General features: G+C 30.4%; 2 protein-coding genes and 1 long non-coding RNA gene across 3 annotated transcripts; 1 reads left to right on the forward strand and 2 right to left on the reverse strand.

Moving 5' to 3' along the window:
* Positions 1–2,046, forward strand: LOC120092578. Its single transcript, XR_005486086.1, has 2 exons — positions 1–581; positions 1,148–2,046. It is a non-coding gene; the product is annotated as an uncharacterized LOC120092578 (long non-coding RNA).
* Positions 2,047–2,158: 112 nt separating this feature from the next.
* LOC120092577 (chalcone synthase J-like) lies at positions 2,159–5,452 on the reverse strand. Its single transcript, XM_039050703.1, has 2 exons — positions 5,177–5,452; positions 2,159–3,846 (listed from the first exon to the last, which is right to left on the reverse strand). The coding sequence occupies exons 1-2, from the start codon at positions 5,352–5,354 to the stop codon at positions 2,852–2,854; spliced, it is 1,173 nt and encodes a 390-aa protein (XP_038906631.1). The 5' UTR covers positions 5,355–5,452; the 3' UTR covers positions 2,159–2,851.
* Positions 5,453–6,490: 1,038 nt separating this feature from the next.
* LOC120092446 (3-ketoacyl-CoA thiolase 2, peroxisomal-like) lies at positions 6,491–10,578 on the reverse strand. Its single transcript, XM_039050534.1, has 14 exons — positions 10,378–10,578; positions 9,975–10,051; positions 9,745–9,829; positions 9,528–9,654; positions 9,348–9,446; positions 9,147–9,214; positions 8,913–9,020; positions 8,757–8,834; positions 8,518–8,650; positions 8,327–8,423; positions 7,858–7,981; positions 7,672–7,780; positions 6,971–7,054; positions 6,491–6,885 (listed from the first exon to the last, which is right to left on the reverse strand). Exons 1-14 carry the CDS (start codon positions 10,462–10,464, stop codon positions 6,776–6,778), a joined length of 1,386 nt encoding a protein of 461 aa, XP_038906462.1. The 5' UTR covers positions 10,465–10,578; the 3' UTR covers positions 6,491–6,775.
* Positions 10,579–17,948: the final 7,370 nt, after the last annotated feature.

Consider the following 17,948-nt stretch of genomic DNA (forward strand, 5'->3'; position numbering starts at 1 on the left):
CGGTAAAAAAAGAAAAAAAAAAAAGGAAAACTTATTTTTCCAAGTGCGGAGCAAAATGTAATGATTAAGATCACAAAAACTCCCCATTACTTTCTGTGGCAAATACGCAAATCTTGAGCATGCCACCTGTTTGATCAAAAGCCTAACAGCTCTGACCTTCTTGTTCTTGTGTTCATCCTCAGGGCTCCAAGTTTGGTGTGATGGTTTCAAGGGATTCGAGAGGTGAAGAGAGGCGTTTGTTTGTTGTTGTTGTTGTTGTTAGTACTCCTGGCGGCGTCGGCGGCGCGGAGCAGGTGCACCGCCGTAGTGTGCTCTTGCTATGCACCTTCAGGAAGAAACTTTAACAACAAAGGAGGTGAAGGAAGCAAGACCAGCGCACCTATTGCACAAAACAGAGGTAAACTACAACAACATGGTAATGGAAATGGGTCTAATGGGATTCCTTTGCAGTTCCCAAATCTCAAGAGCAATTTGAAGAAGAAGACAAAGGAGGAGGAGAATTGCTCCACTGAAACTAGGAAAGTGAATTGGCCTGATGCCCGTGGCAAAGATATTGCTCATATCCAAGAGTTTGAACCAAGGTATTCCTAAGTTCTTTATAATCCTTGGTAATGAATTGGAGATTTTTTTGTATCTACCTTCAAGTTTTGAGTTTACAATTCATCGATGTTTTAAACATGATATGAAAGTGTGATATTCAAACTCCTTTAGTGTCATTTTGAAATTTTTATACGACTAACTTGATCTTTTTAAAAAAAAAATGAAATTTTGATGCAAAGCTTTCTAACTTTTTGTGGTGTCACGAAGTCTTTTTCTTAATTATATATTCCTTTGAAAAAAAATTGGGTGTTTTCTTGGTGGCACACTAAGGATTGTCCAGTAAAATTTGGATAAATTTTTTTTTTGGTGTATAAAAAAGGAGGTACATAGTTAGATACAGTCTAGTATTTCTTTTATCGCTCTTATTCTCGTTTTAACTTACATTCTTGTTCAAGGCAAAAGATAGGGTTTTAGAGAGAGAAAAATAGTAGGATTTTGGCTTTTTCTTAATTATGCAGATTACTCGATCATTTTTTCTTCAATTAATATTGATTTTTAGGTAAATTAAATTTGTGTTTAAGTAGTTAAGTTTGTGGTTGTGTAACAGTGTATCAGGAGATGGGGAACTTGAGGGAGTAAGAAACTCTTGTGTTTGCACAATTCAGTAAAACAAGAAATAGAGAAAAGGTATGTTTTAGATTCTTTCTTACAATAATGAGTGCAAGTTGCTACTATAATTGAAGTGTCTCATCATTTATCATTATAACCATTGTTCAAAATCAAATAGGGTTTAGTTCTTGGAATAGCTAATGCAAAGGCAATTTGTAATACATTTTCCCTTTATATTTGCTTCAAAGAAAATTATGGCTATCATCCTAACCACATAAGTAAAATATTTTGATTGTAGTTGACATTTTCACATACAGTTGGGCATATCAATGTATTAAAGTCCACCTTCAGAATTTTGTGTCAGCAACTTTATCTCGTAAACATTATGAGAAATTTATGCCATAAGCTTCATTCAAGTCTATTTTATAAGACTATGAAAGGTGTCATACTCATTTTATCAGATGATTTGAACCTAAGAATTCAAGAAAAGCCATATATATGTCAATTACTTTTAAGCTATACTTATATTAACATGTTTATTTTAGTTTTATTCTATATTTTTATAAGTAGCAGTTGTTGTCTTTGTACTTTAATTTACTAATTTTGATGACTATTATCCTGTTCGATAGCACATATTAGTCACGAGGAGAATGAGTTAAAAGTATGAAGACTAGATTTTGAGGAATTATTTACATGAACTTCTTATCTTTGCAGAAATTATTATCTTGGAAATAATGAGAGGAATATGTCGAAACTTCTCTATTCAATGTATTTTTTTCTTCTTGTTGTATGCTTTATTTGTACACATCTTCTGTTTGTTCGTCAAGTCTTTATAGTTGAAAAAAAGACATCTCTATCCATTTCATTATGCATCAAGTCCTAGAAATTTTAGTACAATCAAAAGTTTTCTCCATCAATCTTAACTTTTCAAGTAAGCAAACAATACAAATTAAAGTTTTCTAATAGGCTCGCACTACTACAAAGTCTAGCATCATTTAGATCAAAACAAAGATTAAAATATTGATGTCGATATTAGTATTGAGATTTCAAATTTACAGATATATTGATAAAATATCGATATCAATGAATTTTTGTAAGTCACAAAATTTATAAAAACATATTTAGAATTATAATTAAGTTGTTCTTACTCTAAAACTAAGTTATGAATATTGTCATTAGTAATCATATTCATACTAGGGTGCATCTCATGCATCTCCCATTTCTATGCATTATACTCTTATCTGACACATAAAGAAAATATTTCAAAAAAGAGATAGGAAGAATTTGTTACATGACAAATTATGATTAAACAATTTAACGGAATGTACAAAGATAGATGCTCCTTGTGATGTAGTTAATTATTTTTGTTCATACTAGACTAAATGAATGGGATTTTTATGTTTTATGAGCATTTATAACAGATGTTGGAGATATCCATAGATATTTAATATCGATATCGAACCCTTTGATTTATAGATATATTGACATATCTATGGGTATTTTCATCCTAGGATAAAAATACCTCAAAATTAACAACTGAATAATGCAAAAGTTAGATTACAAGTTTATGTAGTCTCAAATTATAAGAAATACCACCATTCAAGCATATAAAGCAAAATACTCGCACGATAGTCACATCAAATGGACCTAAAACTGAGTAACCAATAGCCCATCTAATTATATGGGCCCATGAATTGGGCCTCTAAATAGGCACACTACGAAGGACTACAGTTTCAACAGTAAGCCCAGGCCCAAACCCAAACAACACTCCCCATTCGAGTCCTTCCCCAGTGGTCTTATCCCCATTTTGGATTGACTTCTTCCTCATCTCATCCAAAATAAACAACACGCACGCGCTCGACATGTTCCCGTACTCCCTAAGCACGTGCCTCGAGGCTCGCAACTTCTCAGGCTCAAGGCCCAATTCCATTTCAATCTGGTCCAAAATCGCCGGCCCACCAGGATGTACAATCCAGAAAATCGAGTTCCAATCAGTAGAAAGGCCCAAAGGCCCAAAAGCCTCTACAAGAGTTCTCCGAATGTTGTTGGACACAAGCGCAGGAACATCCTTGAGAAGGTGAAATGTTAGCCCAACTTCACGTAAATGCCCATCAATGGCCCCATCGCTATCAGGCAAAATGGTTTGGCCCGCAGAGATTATTTCGAAAATGGGCCTTTCAAGCCCAGGAATTGGATCCGAGCCCACAATGATTGCAGCGGCCCCATCGCCGAATAGGGCCTGGCCCACCAGGCTGTCGAGATGGGACTCGCTCGGCCCACGGAACGTGACGGCGGTGATCTCGGAGCAGACGGCGAGGACACGGGCGGAGCGGTTGTTTTCGGCGAGGTCTTTGAGGAGGCGGAGGACGGTGGCGCCGGCGAAGCAGCCCTGTTGGTAGATCATGAAACGCTTGACGGAGGGGCGGAGGCCGAGGAGGTTGGTGAGGCGGTAATCGGCGCCGGGCATGTCGACGCCGCTGCTGGTGCAGAAGATTAAGTGGGTAATGTCGGCGGTGGGGCGGCCCCATTGCCGGAGGGCGTTGACGGCGGCTTGTTTTCCGAGCTTTGGAACTTCGACGATGGCAATGTCTTGTCTAGAGTCGAGAGAAGGAGCTTCGTAGGCACAGATTTTTGGGTTTGCTTTTAGAATCTCTTCTGTTAGCAGCATATATCGCCTCTCGATTTTTGACTTTTCACCTGTGGATCAATTTTCAATTTTCAATTTTCAACTCACCTCCCTCAATTTTAAAGTTATTGTAAAATAAGACCCTAAATTTTGATTTTTCCTTTTTCTTTTTGGTCTAATAGGTCTTTTTCAACTTTAAAATCTATAATACATTCTATTAAACACAAAAATTCAATTGTAAGTCTTATGGATTCTTTGTTTTTTTCTTTTTTCTTTTTAATATTAAATATATAAAAAAAAGACTAGACTTATTTAATATTTATGAACCTCATAAATCTATTAGACATATTAGATATTTTTTAAAGTTCAAAGACTTATTTGATACAAAAAAAAAAAGAAAAATTATGGACTAATTTTGTAGTATATATTAAAAAGATATACTTTAGGAGTTTTTAAACTCACTGTGGGCTCCACGACTTATTAACATCAATTTCATGACTTATTAACTTCTTACATTATGTGTCATATGATTTAACTCTCCTCACATTAAGGTTCCTGGGTATAAGAAATTGGTAATTGAAGAGTATAATGGATAACTATATCTCATGTTTTTCATAGTGCAATTTACTACATTAGTTTGTAGAAAAAAAAACTACTTTTTTGGTCATCAAGTTTGGAAGATTACACATGTTTGGTTCTCTAAGTTCACAATGTACATTTTTGGTCTTCATGACTTTTTAGAATAGATGCATCATGCATTTGATTCAGTTTTCAAAATATACCTTTGTAGTCTATGAAATTTTAAAAATAGGTTTGAAACGTCATAAAAGTTTTTTTTTTTAATTATTTCAAATAATTATGACATTTTGAATTAGATAAATAAGTTTAAAAAATAATTATAGAGAGAAAAGATAATTTTTTAAATATTTCTCTAATTTTAAAAAAGAAAAAAAATTACTGCAATAACCTTTTAAACCTATTTTAAAAAATTTAATGATTAAAAATGTGCATTTTGAAAACTTAGAAACCAAATACAAACATTCTTCAGAATTGAATGAATAAAAAGTTAATTTCTCCTAGTTTGTATTTTTGATGACAGATATCCATACTTGGAGTTTAGAAATAGTCGAAGAATGTTAGCAAAGTTTATTAATATTAATTTCAAGGTAGATTAGGATTGAATGTATCATGATAATATGTGTATATAACTAAAACACGTGAAGCTAAATTATCATAAATTAAAACAAACATAACTCAATTGACATATAGATAGGTTAGTGACCATGAGATCTATAGTTCGAGTACCTCTACCCTTTATTGTAACAAGTTTAAATAAGCTTCCAAACTTGATGACTATTTAACCAGCAAAAGTAAAAAGGGAAGGGAGGATAGTATGCTTACACATGCGCTTGAATTTCTGTTTGAGCTCAGTTTTATGCTCATTATTTGTTATACGAAAATAGTAATCTGGATATGTGCTTTGTTCAATGCAATTAGATGGAACTGCAGTTCCTATAGCCAAAACACTAGCAACTCCCTCTGCCCTTTGACCCTTCAAAATCTCGTCCACCGTCGCCATCTTCTTTGCTACTCCGTTCACCAGTCGTAAGATCAGATGGAAGCTCCGGCGAGTAGTGGTGGTGTAGAGTCTTATGGGGGAGGGAGTTTGGCGTGGGATTTATACTTGTTGTAATGCAAGGTTTTTGGTAGATTTTTGGGTGGCACGTGCATCCCACGTGACGTCTTACATGTGTTTTTGTGTCTTGAAAGTTTGTTATTTTATGGTTGGTAAAAGGAGGGAAATTGACCAATTATATCCAAAATTGAAATTTGTGTAAAAGGGTGTGACCTTTAAATATGATGATTAATAGGCAAACATAGAACTTGGATGATTTTTTTTCCACCAAAAAGAAAGAAAAAGGATCAAAATAAATGCTATTTAATGTGTTTTGTCCGGTTAGATTTTCTTTTCTGTATAACTAATGAAGTTGTTCCTTCTAAGATTAAAAGGTAATAAATTGGCTGTAAAAAAAAGGAAGATAATAAATTCCTGTTACTATGTGAAATGATTGCAACTTTTTTAATGTCATCTATCACCCTTCTTAATTCCATTTGATTTTGAAAATTTTAGCTTGTTTTCTTTGAAAATATTTAGATTCATAGTTAATATTCATCATCACAAAAGCAAAGCTTTTTAAAAAAGATTTTAAGATCCACTTTTCTTAATTTTCAAAACTCACCTTTAATTCTAAAATTATATAAAAAAACATAAATTGAATTGTTTAGTATTCATTTGATTTTAAAAAACTAAGTCTATTTCCTCTCTCATTTCTTTTAATGATTTACATCTTTCTTGAGTACAATAGTTAAATTCTAAACCAAATTCAAAAAAGAAAACAAGTTTTTAAAAACCATTTTTAATTTTCTAAATTTAACTTGATTTTTAACCATTAATAAAAAAAAGATAACAAATGAAGAAATTTAGAAATAAAAATAGTATCTTTAGACTTAATTTTAAAAAAATAAAAATTAAAAAAAAAACCAAATATTTATCAAAAGAAACGTAAATAATTATAAGATGAGACCGTTAACCTTTCAAATCTTTCATTATAAATTAAGTAGTGACATTATATCTACAAAAATGGAGTTATGATGATGTTGTTGTGACAACCTAGATACGGCAATTCAAATTTCCAAATACCAACACATGTAAAATTAAAATTAATTAACCATCTTACCAACCTGGCTACCTTATCCTATAAACAATTTGACCAAGAACTTATTATCAAAGAGAGGCCATATATTTTCTCAACTTTAAAGAGATTAATGGCCTAGTAACAAAGCTATCGTGTTTATGCATATCACACATATATGTCCCTCCATCATTAAGATAAATTAACATACATATGATCAGGTTCTCAAATAATAATAAAAACCTATTACTATCTTATTGGAAGAAATAAAATTATTTAGGTGTATAGCAGCACATGGCAGTCTTCTCTATAGAACATCCTTGGACAACAGATTGTGGTTATCAACCTTCCGAGCATTGCATAACTCATCAGCCACGTCGCCCCTCTCGAAAACAGCCGCTGCACCCATTCCTGTCCCTGCATTTTAGTTGATACAATATCTTGTCAGCCTCGGCAAGCCAAAACCAACGATTGTATTTAACCATAAAAACATGTAAAGTACCTATGCACATTGAAATAACTCCAAAACGACAGTCTTTGCCACGACGCTTCATCTCGTGCAATAGAGTAGCGACACAACGAGCACCTGTAAAAATAAACCAAACAAATTGGTAAAAATAAAGATGAAGCTTAAGCTATTGATAGACATCCCAAAATATTGTTGTCCATCAGAGTTGATGAATTTGTTAGTCCTAGTCCATTGCAATATGTTTGGGTTCAGATCCGCATGAAACGCAGAGCCAAACATAAGAAAGTACGATATACATGCATGTATGTGTGTAATAGATACAAATACAAACATACATGTGTGTATTTGTATGTTTGAAGGTAAATACACATATACGTAGTTGGAAAAGAACCAAAAGGGTTATTATTATTATTTTTTCATATCAAATTAAACAATTCGCATGGTAATCTTGGTTTGTTCTTCATTACATATCCACCAAGATTCTCGTATTGTTTAATGTTTTTTCTAGCTGGTTAAGTTTCTCTACAAATGATAAGTACAATATGGTACGATATACATATTATGTAGGTTTAAGTCCATGCACGGCCAATGAAATGAAGAGAAACTTTACCAACTAGAAAAAAACATTCTCCACTACAATAGAACCCCCATCTCAATCATTTAGTGGATGAGTGTAAAGTAATATGTATTCCTGTTTGCAGATCGTTCTATAAATTACTCTGCTATTAAAGTACCTGTTGCACCCAACGGATGACCAATGGCCATTGCACCTCCATTAACGTTAATCTTCTCAGGGTCAAGTTCCAACTTATTACGGCAGTACACAAATTGTGATGCAAATGCCTGCACAGTAGTTCATTAACAAGGTTGATGAGTATTCAATTGTTTAGAATCCAAAAAATCCTCTCACGATATAATACCTCATTTATTTCAAAAAGGTCAATATCATTAAGCTCGAGACCGGCAGCCTTCACTGCAGCTGGGATAGCAACAGCTGGACCAATGCCCATGATGGCTGGATCCACACCGACAGCAGCAAAAGTCCTAAATTGGTAAAGGAAATGAAACTTTATGAGCATAGTAAGAAGACGAAATGCAAGGACCTCTTGTATAAGTAAATACAACTTTACATCCAAGAACGTGAACTAATAAGTACTTGTTTCTCTAGAAACAAAAGCAAGGAAGTTCTCAAAGAAAATTAACATGTAAATATGTCACACTAAAGTAAAGGGGAACGGGACATCCAAGAACGCATATACACTAAGGGTACGATGAGAAAAATACAAAAAATCCCTACTGCAGCCAAAATGAAGTTAATGACAAAAGAAATGCAAAGACAACATGTTTTGTCTATATAATTTCCATAATTTCCAAAAGACATGTCCATACCTAAAGACACCGAGAATGGGTAGTCCCTTTTGCATTGCAACACTTCTCTTCATGAGGAGTACAGCCCCTGCACCATCACTCACTTGACTAGCATTGCCTACAGTAGTTCAGGCAACAGTATATCAATTTAGCTTGTCATACAAAATTAAACTGACACATTATATATTGCTATCTGATAGAAGTAGCAATACCTGCAGTGGTGCTTCCTTCTTTCTTAAATACAGGCTTCAGCTTTGCTAAATCTGCCAATGAGGCATTGGGCCGAATTCCATCATCAACAGAGATTGTAACAGATTTCTCTTCACCAGTTTTAGGGTCAACAATCTGTTTGAGTTTAACAAATACCAGGGCCCAAGAAGATAAATCAAATGCCTTTCCGTAAGTGCATGCATGAGAAATGCTGCCAAAACCATAATAATGTTTCAAATACCTTGGTGTTCACAGGGATAATCTCATCTTTAAACCTACCGGAAGCAGTAGCAGCAGCTGCCTTTCTGTGAGACTCAACCTAAGCACAAAAATAAGAAAATTATTAAAGAAGGCGAATAAAGAACACAAAAAACAGAACTTGGAACTTTTAACATACTGCAGCCTGATCTTGTTGCTGTCTAGTGACACCAAAACGATGAGCAACATTTTCAGAGGTTATGCCCATGGGAAGCAGGCAATTTTGAGCTTGTTCAAACATCTTTACCTAGCATGATTAAAGAGACATTATAGCCACCAAAATGCACAAATATAGAACAGTTTCAATTTCAAAGAAAATTTAATGATTCTACAAACAAGAGAAGGGTAGGCCAAACAAGGGTTTGGAATATACTTTTGGATTGACTGATCCTTCCCATGCCATTGGATTGACAGTCATAGACTCCAAACCAGCACCGATGCCTTAAAAACCAATTGCATAAATGTTAAGTTCTTGATGTCATACAACAAAAGGATTAAAGGATTTCAAACACTACTTTTCTACGGGGAAAAGACCATTGCTACTAGTTACAACCGTAGTACATTAATTTCTTACCAATATCATAGAACCCTGCTCTGATAGCAGCAGCTACATCTGCAACAGCCTGCAATCCAGAGGAGCACTGCCTATTAACAGTTCTTACTGGCACAGTTTCTGCACAACAAAAGAACATATCCGTCAGATTTAAATCCAAATATCAAATGCTTGTAATCTATAATAGGCAAGATGACTTACCAGGGAAACCAGCATAAAATGCAGCCATCCTGCATTCACTTGCTCTTTGGGAACCTGGTCCCAGAACACTACCGACGACAATATCCCCAACGTCACTTGGGTTGAGATTGGTTTTCTCAATTAATGCCTACATAAAACCGCCATATGAGCAAAACAAGTTGTATTAATTTTTGTGACAGTAAATCAATCCACAAACTTCAAAGACCAAGAAACAAACCTTCAGAACAGGCGCAAGAAGATCATCAGGGTGGGTGTCTTTGAAGCCACCACGTTTTGATTTGCAAAGTGCAGTTCGATATGCTCTATTGAAAATTAAAAGAGCACAAATACAGAATTGAAGTAAATATTTCAATTGTTTCAAGGTCCTCAGCTAAACCAAGATAGTATTATTACCAATAACAATTAGCAAAAATCAATCAACCATCAAGGGGGAAGCAGAAAACTTACGCAACAATCACAACGTCATCCCCAAAAACTGAAGTCCTCTGATATGCAGCACTATCCCCAGCTAAACATGCCGATGCCTAATTTTATTAAAGAAAAACTCCATTAAAATCGTGATTCAAATTCAACCTTATAAAGAATGAAATTACAGATATAAAAGGCAATAATTCTTAAATATACTTATTCACCTCGAATTACAATCATTCCAGACCGTCGGCACATAATTACCATAAGTCCAATCGACCCAATTATAATTCTAATTTACTTTCAAGCCATAGTTACAAATCCACAAACTAAATTACCAAACCCGATTTCAACCAGAATACCAACTCGATCAACGAGAGAAAGAAGTAGAAAAGGCAAAACAAAGATAAGGAGATGAGAAATTGATAGCGCATGATCATACCGATAAGGGAGAATCATGAACGGGAACGGAAGAAGATGGCCGGAGATGGTGCAGCAAAACCTTTTGCCTGTTGATTGCCTTCTCCATTTTCCTTCGCTTTTTGCCTCTGCTCTGGTTTTTCACCTCCGGCTCCGACGACGCGATCGAGAAGAAGAAAAATCAAGATTGATAATCGATATATTTTTTTCTTTTCTGTACCGTCTTTATATAGAGAGAGTTATTTTATCCATATCCCTTTTCAAAAAGGAAAATAGAAAATTTATCTATAATATATTAATACGCAAAAAAAATAGATATATTAAGATTTAAGTTAATTTGTAGTTAAAGCGTATCACATATACGAGGATATTTTAAATTTACTTATTAATTCTCATTATAAATTGATACATAGTATTGAATTGTATAAATTAATTGTCTCAATATTTTCTCAATCACAAAAAAAAAAAAAAAAAAGGTACCATTATGAAAAGTAATTTTTTTTTAACAATTATACTAAACTATTTAAAATTAAGAATTTTTACATTATGTATTTGAAAAATAACATGATTTTATAATTTTTTATTTTCTTGTAAATACAAACAATCATATTATTTAATATATATTCACTTAAAAAAACTTAAAGTTTAATATTTGACAAAATAAATTTAAAAACAACATGTAATGCACTCGTTAAAATAAATTTTAATAATATATAGGTTGAAGTTACAAATTTAATCTCTTAATTTTTAAAAGTATATAAAATTTAAGATCCACTACAAATGAAATTTAATTTTATATATAATAGATCAATTATCAATATTTTAAAAAAAATTAGTTAAATTTTTTTTAATAATATATAAATTAAAATTACAAATTTAGTCTCTTAATTGTTAAAAGTATATAAAATTTAAGGTTCCACTACAAATAAAATTTAATTTTATATATAATAGATCGATTATCAATATTTTTAGAAAAATTCAGATATATCATGAATGTTTTAGGAACAAAATTGAAAGTTTATGATTATATTGAATACAAAATTTTAAATTTAAAGAACTTATTAACTGATTTATTAAAAGAAGATTGAAAGCCAAAAAATCTATTGAACACTTGAACACTTAATTTAGAGACAAAATAAATATTAACAAGAACTAAACTTGTAATAGGAAGTATATAATTATGATATATCTCAAAACATAATTGTTTAATTATTATTATTATTTTCGAAGGATATATATGATAATTTGATAGAAATGTGAAAATGGATTAAATGGATTGAATGATTTGAACAAATGTAATTCAAAGACAGGAAGGGGACGACATGGCATACACCGACCATGCGGAGACGCAGGATTATGTACTCTTCTCTTTCCCCACACTCGGTCAACGCGCGTGTATCTCAAATTACTTAGTTTTCTTTTTCTTTTCTTTTCTTTTCTTTTTTTAGAAGGGAAATTAGTTATTTTGTATTGTTAAATTACAATTTTATCCTCCAACTTTTAAATTTTGTGTCGAGTGGTACCAGAACTTTAAAACATATTCAATTAAGGCTTTGAGCTTTCAATTTTGTTTTAAATATTTATTTTCAATTTATAATTTTATGTCTACCAGATTATTTATCTATCTATTTTTTATTCTTCCAATCTTTTTTTTTATACAAAATTCTACTAATCTGTTGGCATAAAATTAAAATTGTAGTAAATTTAATTTTATATTTAATAGATTTGTCAATTTTTAAAAAAATATATACATGAATTTCTTAGGAAATAAGACATAAATTTAGTAATTTAGTGATTTATTTGATATTTTAATAGTTCAATTTAGACACAGCTATAGAAATTCAAAAACTTTTTATTTCACATTTTTTTTAAAAAAAAAAAATGTATTATATAGATATCATTATTAGTTTATTACAAGTGCATTTATAGAAAGTTATATCCTCAATCTCTCTCTTTTCTTTTTAATATCCGTGAATGTCCGAACCAAATGTATATTTTGACTAATTTTATAGGACAATCCATCCGACCTTATAACATTTGGGTGTTAAGAAAATTCATAGAATATTAAACTAAAAATAGGTAGTTACCATAAATTGAACATATGACCTCTTAGTCTAAAGAGATGTTCCCTTGATAAAGAGTTGAAGGAAGAAACTTTAATTTGTGGTCATAGGCATATATTAGATTCTTAAATAATATGATTATATCTCATTATAATCACGTTTAATGCATAATAATTTCACATTGAATTCAAAAATAATATTTAGCTTATTTTTTTAGTATCACGTTGAATACATGACAATTTTCTTTTTTTAAATCATTTTATCTCATTATATTCCCATTAAATGCATATTAAATTAAAAAAAAATTCTTTAGTTTTAATTTTGATATTCTACAAATGGACTAAATTACACTCCAAGTCCCAATTTTTCTCTTTCTTATTTTAATTATTGTTACAATTTTTTTTTCTTTTCTGCAGCCATGTCTTTTCTCCAATTTTTCTTTTGTTTGATATATCTACATCAGTCCCCTATATATATATATATATATATATATATATATATTTCTACTTTATTTTTCTTAAACTTACCGTCTATGAGCTCTTTTTATATTCTTTATTGGCTAAACTTCTAATTAAAATCGAAACAATAGTTGTTATAAATTAGATAGAGTAGAGAACCATTGCTTTCCAAATTTACTCATTAAAGTTTAAGCAATTTAGAAGTCTGACAAAGTGGCAAAGAATAAAATGAATCCTCTATTTCTTTTTTGTTTGTTTTTCAAAATTTTAAAATATAGTCATTTAATGTAGTTTATTATTTTTTTAATATGTTTTCATAGTTTTTTTTTTTTTTTTTTTTTTTCAAATTTCAAAATTTTAAACTCCCATTTTACTATTGTTATACCAATTCATTAGATCTGATTGATAAATGTATAATATTTTAGAGTTTCTGTCTTCATAAAAAAAACATGTCGTCGTGAATAAAGTAGGTTGTCAAAGTTTTTATCTGCATAGTAAAAATGATATTTTGGTATAAATTAAAATTTAAAAATTTTTTAATTTAAAAGAATAATAAAATAATCCATATAAAATAAAAAAATATTTTTTTAACTAATAAATTATTAATATGGAATTTTACACCACAATAGAAAATATAATATTTATAATTTACATTAAAGTTTGAAATTAAAAAATAATCGTATTATCCAAATCAAAATTATTTTTGTAATTAAGAAGATTCTAATGGGAAAAAAAATGGTTTAAATTAAAGTTTGAAATGGAGAGGATATTTAAATCATACCATTTAAATTTTGAAGGAAAAAAATTATATATATAGTTTAAATAAAAAATTAAGAGGGAAGTTCATCCAAATGAAAGTCAAAAATATTTTTTTAAAAACTAAGAAAGCATTATTATGAAATTAAGAGAAAAAAAACAATTCTTTTTAATTTAAATTAAAGTTTGAAATTAAGAATCTAATCAAATAATTTAAATCAAAATAAGAAAGATTTTTTTTAAAACCCAACCGAGAATTAACAATTTAAAATTATGAGGACAATCAAACTATCCAAATCAAAATAAAAAATGATAAAGGGAACTACCTCAATCACGTATGAGAATCCCCTTATTCTAGGTGAACCTTACAACGATAATAAAAATAACCCCCAATAAACAAAATGATAACAAAGTTGTTCCTAACTTCAAGATTTCGAACTTTCCACGATCATATTGATCAAACTAGATTGAAAGTCCTAAAACATGCATTCTAAACACAAGAATACAAAGAAAAAGCATAAAGCTTGAGAGAATAAACTCTAATGAAATTTCATTTAAATTCAAAGTGTTCTCCTAAATGTGGAGATTACAACTCTATTTAAACTAATTGAATAGACACCATGAAAGGGTGCAACCTTTCACCTATATTAGCTACATTCATCTAATACCCTTTCAACTACTCTAATAAATGTAAATTCATAACATTAATTAAATACACGGGATGTTAATAATGTAAATGAATTTGAATTTTTAGATTCATGATGGCTTTTGGATGACCAAATGACTCTTTGAGCTTTAATGGTTGCAACTCTTCAACATTGGCTGGAAACTTATCTTCAAAGTAAGCATATAGTCTTTCTAGAAGTCCTTTAGCTCTAGCTCATCATTGGTTTTTGGGCATAATGATTGTCTCGTGATTAGATTGACATGGAAAACTCTCCCATGGATTTTTCAGCATGAGCTTCGATTGAGCTTGTTTAGTTTCATTTTTCTCTTGTAAAACTTCATGTTCTCCTATGATGGTTAGCTTCTTAGCATTCTCGCCTTCTTCAAGAAGATTCGTCCTCGAATCTTTAGGATCACCTTATAAAGCAACTTTGTAATCATCGTGTCGAGCTCTTTCAAATAAGTGGATTGTAACATACTCATGTTTATTGGATATGAACTTCATGTATTGAGTGATGTGCTTCTTTCGCCATGTTGTCAATGATCCATTAAGAACACCAGACAAAAAATTGGAAAGAACATTAGTTGGATAATAAATCTGACATACATGATTTTCTTTACTTGGTGATTTTTTTCGCAGCAACTCTTTGGTGTTTCTTTTGTCTCACTTTTCTTTCTTATTTTACCCTCTTCTCACTCCTCACTCTTGTCTAATTTCTTCGACTTCACATTGTTTTCACTTTTCTTTAGAGAATTGGTTATGATCTCATTCCCTACACATACTTCAAATATTTCCTCATTTTTCATAACAACTTTACCTTCTGATTCCTCTCCCAAACTTTGATGATTAGAATCATTCATCTCAACAACCCCATCATTGGAGCCTTTTTTTCTTGTTGGTGGTGCATTTCTCTCATCTTGAAATGGTTGATCAATTTTTGGTAATGGACTAACTTCTTGATTTTTAATAGCTCGCATGACATGATTGCTTCTTGCTAGCTTTTGCAACTTTAATTTTTCATTCAATCGAGATATGTAATCCATTGAGTTACGTAACTCAGCCAAACTTCCTCGAATATTGTTCCAAAAATTATCATCACTACTGTCGAACGTACAATGATTTCTTCTTTTGTGAAACATACAATAAGACTTCTAGTATCTCAAACTTTAGCCAATCTTATAGGTATTCTTATGAGAATCATGCAAGAAATTCCAATATAGCCTAGAATGCAAAAAGACACAAAATCTCAAAGTTATTTTTCTTTTAAAAAAAATTATGGAAAGATACAAAAGATAATATCTTTTTCTAATTTTTCCAGCAAGTATAATATCAAGAAAATAAAAGATGAAAAGTAACTTTTTTTTTGCTATTTTTTTTCACTTCTTCCATTTATTATTATTATTATTATTATTTTTGCAGCAAACACAGCTAACGTATGAAGCAAGCAAAATGGGAAGATGAAGAGTCACAAGAAATATGGAAATAGATGAAATTAAAGAAAGAAAGATGACATGGAAAAGAAAACTATAAAGCCAAAGCTCTGATACCAAATGATAAAAGGAACTATCTCAATCACGTATGAGAACTCCCCTAAACAAAGGTGAACCCCACAACAGTAATAAGAATAACCCCGATTAACTAATTGGTAAGCAACCCCAAGAAAGCTAAACAAATTTGGGTTGGAAGATTTGATCGATGATCAAGAAGAAATGAGAACTTGTTCCTAACTTCAAGATTTCAAACTTTCCCCAATCTAATTGATCAAACTAGATTGAAAGTCCTAAAACATGCATTATAAACACGAATAAAAAACATAAAGTTTGAGAGAAAAAACTCTAATGAAATTTAATTCAAATTCAAAGTGTTCTCGGAGATTACAACTCTATTAAAACTAATTGAATAAACACCATGAAAGGATGCAACCTTTCCTCTATATTGGCTACATTCATCTAATACTCTTTCAACTACTCTAATAAATGTAAATTCATAACATTAATTAAATACATGGGATGTTAATAATATAAATGAATCTGAATTTTTAGATTCATGATGACATTTGGATGACCAAATGACTCTTTGAGCTTTAATGGTTGCAACTCTTCAACATTGGTGGAAACTTATCTTCAAAGCAAGCATTTAATCCTTCTAGAAGTCTTTTAGCTCCAGCTCATCATTGGTTTTTGGGGCATAATGATTGTCTCATGATTAGATTGACATAGAAAGCTCTCCCATGGATTTTTCAGCATGAGCTTCGATTGAGCTGAATTGAGCTTGTTGAGTTTCATTTTTCTGTTGTAAAACTTCATGTTCTCCTATGATGGTCAGTTTCTTATAAAAAAAACATAAAATTGGTTTTATATTTTTTGTTACAATATCATAAAACATTCTTATTAATAGGAATTAAATAGGTAAACAAATTTATCTAGATCAAAATAAAAAAATAATATAATTTTTAATTATTAGACCATTATTACGATTTTTTATTAAAAAAAGTAATATTTTGGCTTGAATTAATAGGGTAGTCAAATCTATCCCAAAATTGAAAAAAACTAAATAATGAATTCAAAGGTTTAAAAAATTAAATAATGAATTCAAAGGTTTTAAAAAATTGATTTTTTTTTTAATTTAATTTAATTTTATTTTTTTATAATTTCAATTAAACTTTGAAGTTAAGTAGATAATTAGGTTGTCCAAAGTTAAAAAGAACTAAAAATATGTTGGTTTAAATTGAAGCTTGAAATTAAGTAGGTAATTAAACTAAAAATTAATAAATTAAAGGTTTAGGTTTGTCTTTTTTACTTATTTTAATAATATAATATATTTTAGCTATTAACAATTAATTTACCATGAAGTGTTTTACAATCAGACTCAAATATTTACAACGTTGTAAAAGTATGATTTAATTATAATAATTTAAGTTCACACAAAACAATCAAATAAATAATAATTTCATAATTTAAAAAAATTGTTCGAACTAAAGTTTGGAGATGCATATTAGCCTCCCCTTTCTTTACTCATAATTTTATCTCCATTGTTTATAAAAATTCAAAGTTTTTCGTATATAAATAAATATAAATATGAAATAATTACAACTACATCTCAAGTTAAAAATAAAAATTTATATAAATAAAAATTTGATATAATCAAACTTCTGATTTTAAAATTGATAATATACATCCTATACTAATTGAGCATTATTTATTTTGGTTAAGACATATAATTGTAAATCTTAAGATAAAACGTTTAAAAGTAAAATTAAAACAAATAATTTATGAAACAATCTTCCAAACATAATTCTAAATTCTCTTTAAAAAAGTCTAAATTATCTTAGTGAAAGGGTATTAATGTCAAGGAAGCTCATTCAAAATTGTGTTGCGTGAATGTGAAAAATACAGTGATAGAAACGCGTGTAGGTAGATAACAATGTGACACATGGAGATGCGTGCAAGGATTGGATAATTATGAGGGATATTATTGGAATTTTACCTACTTAACTTCTTATTTATTTTTTATAATACATTTATTTTAGTTTATTTTGTTATAAAATCGATGAGCATTAACAGAACACGGATATGAAAAAGAATAATATAATAGTAATATATATTTAGAATAAAATAACATAATCAAATAATTATATTAAATAAAGAAA

This window comes from Benincasa hispida, chromosome 12 (genome assembly GCF_009727055.1).
Source record: "Benincasa hispida cultivar B227 chromosome 12, ASM972705v1, whole genome shotgun sequence".
Taxonomy (NCBI): domain Eukaryota; kingdom Viridiplantae; phylum Streptophyta; class Magnoliopsida; order Cucurbitales; family Cucurbitaceae; genus Benincasa; species Benincasa hispida.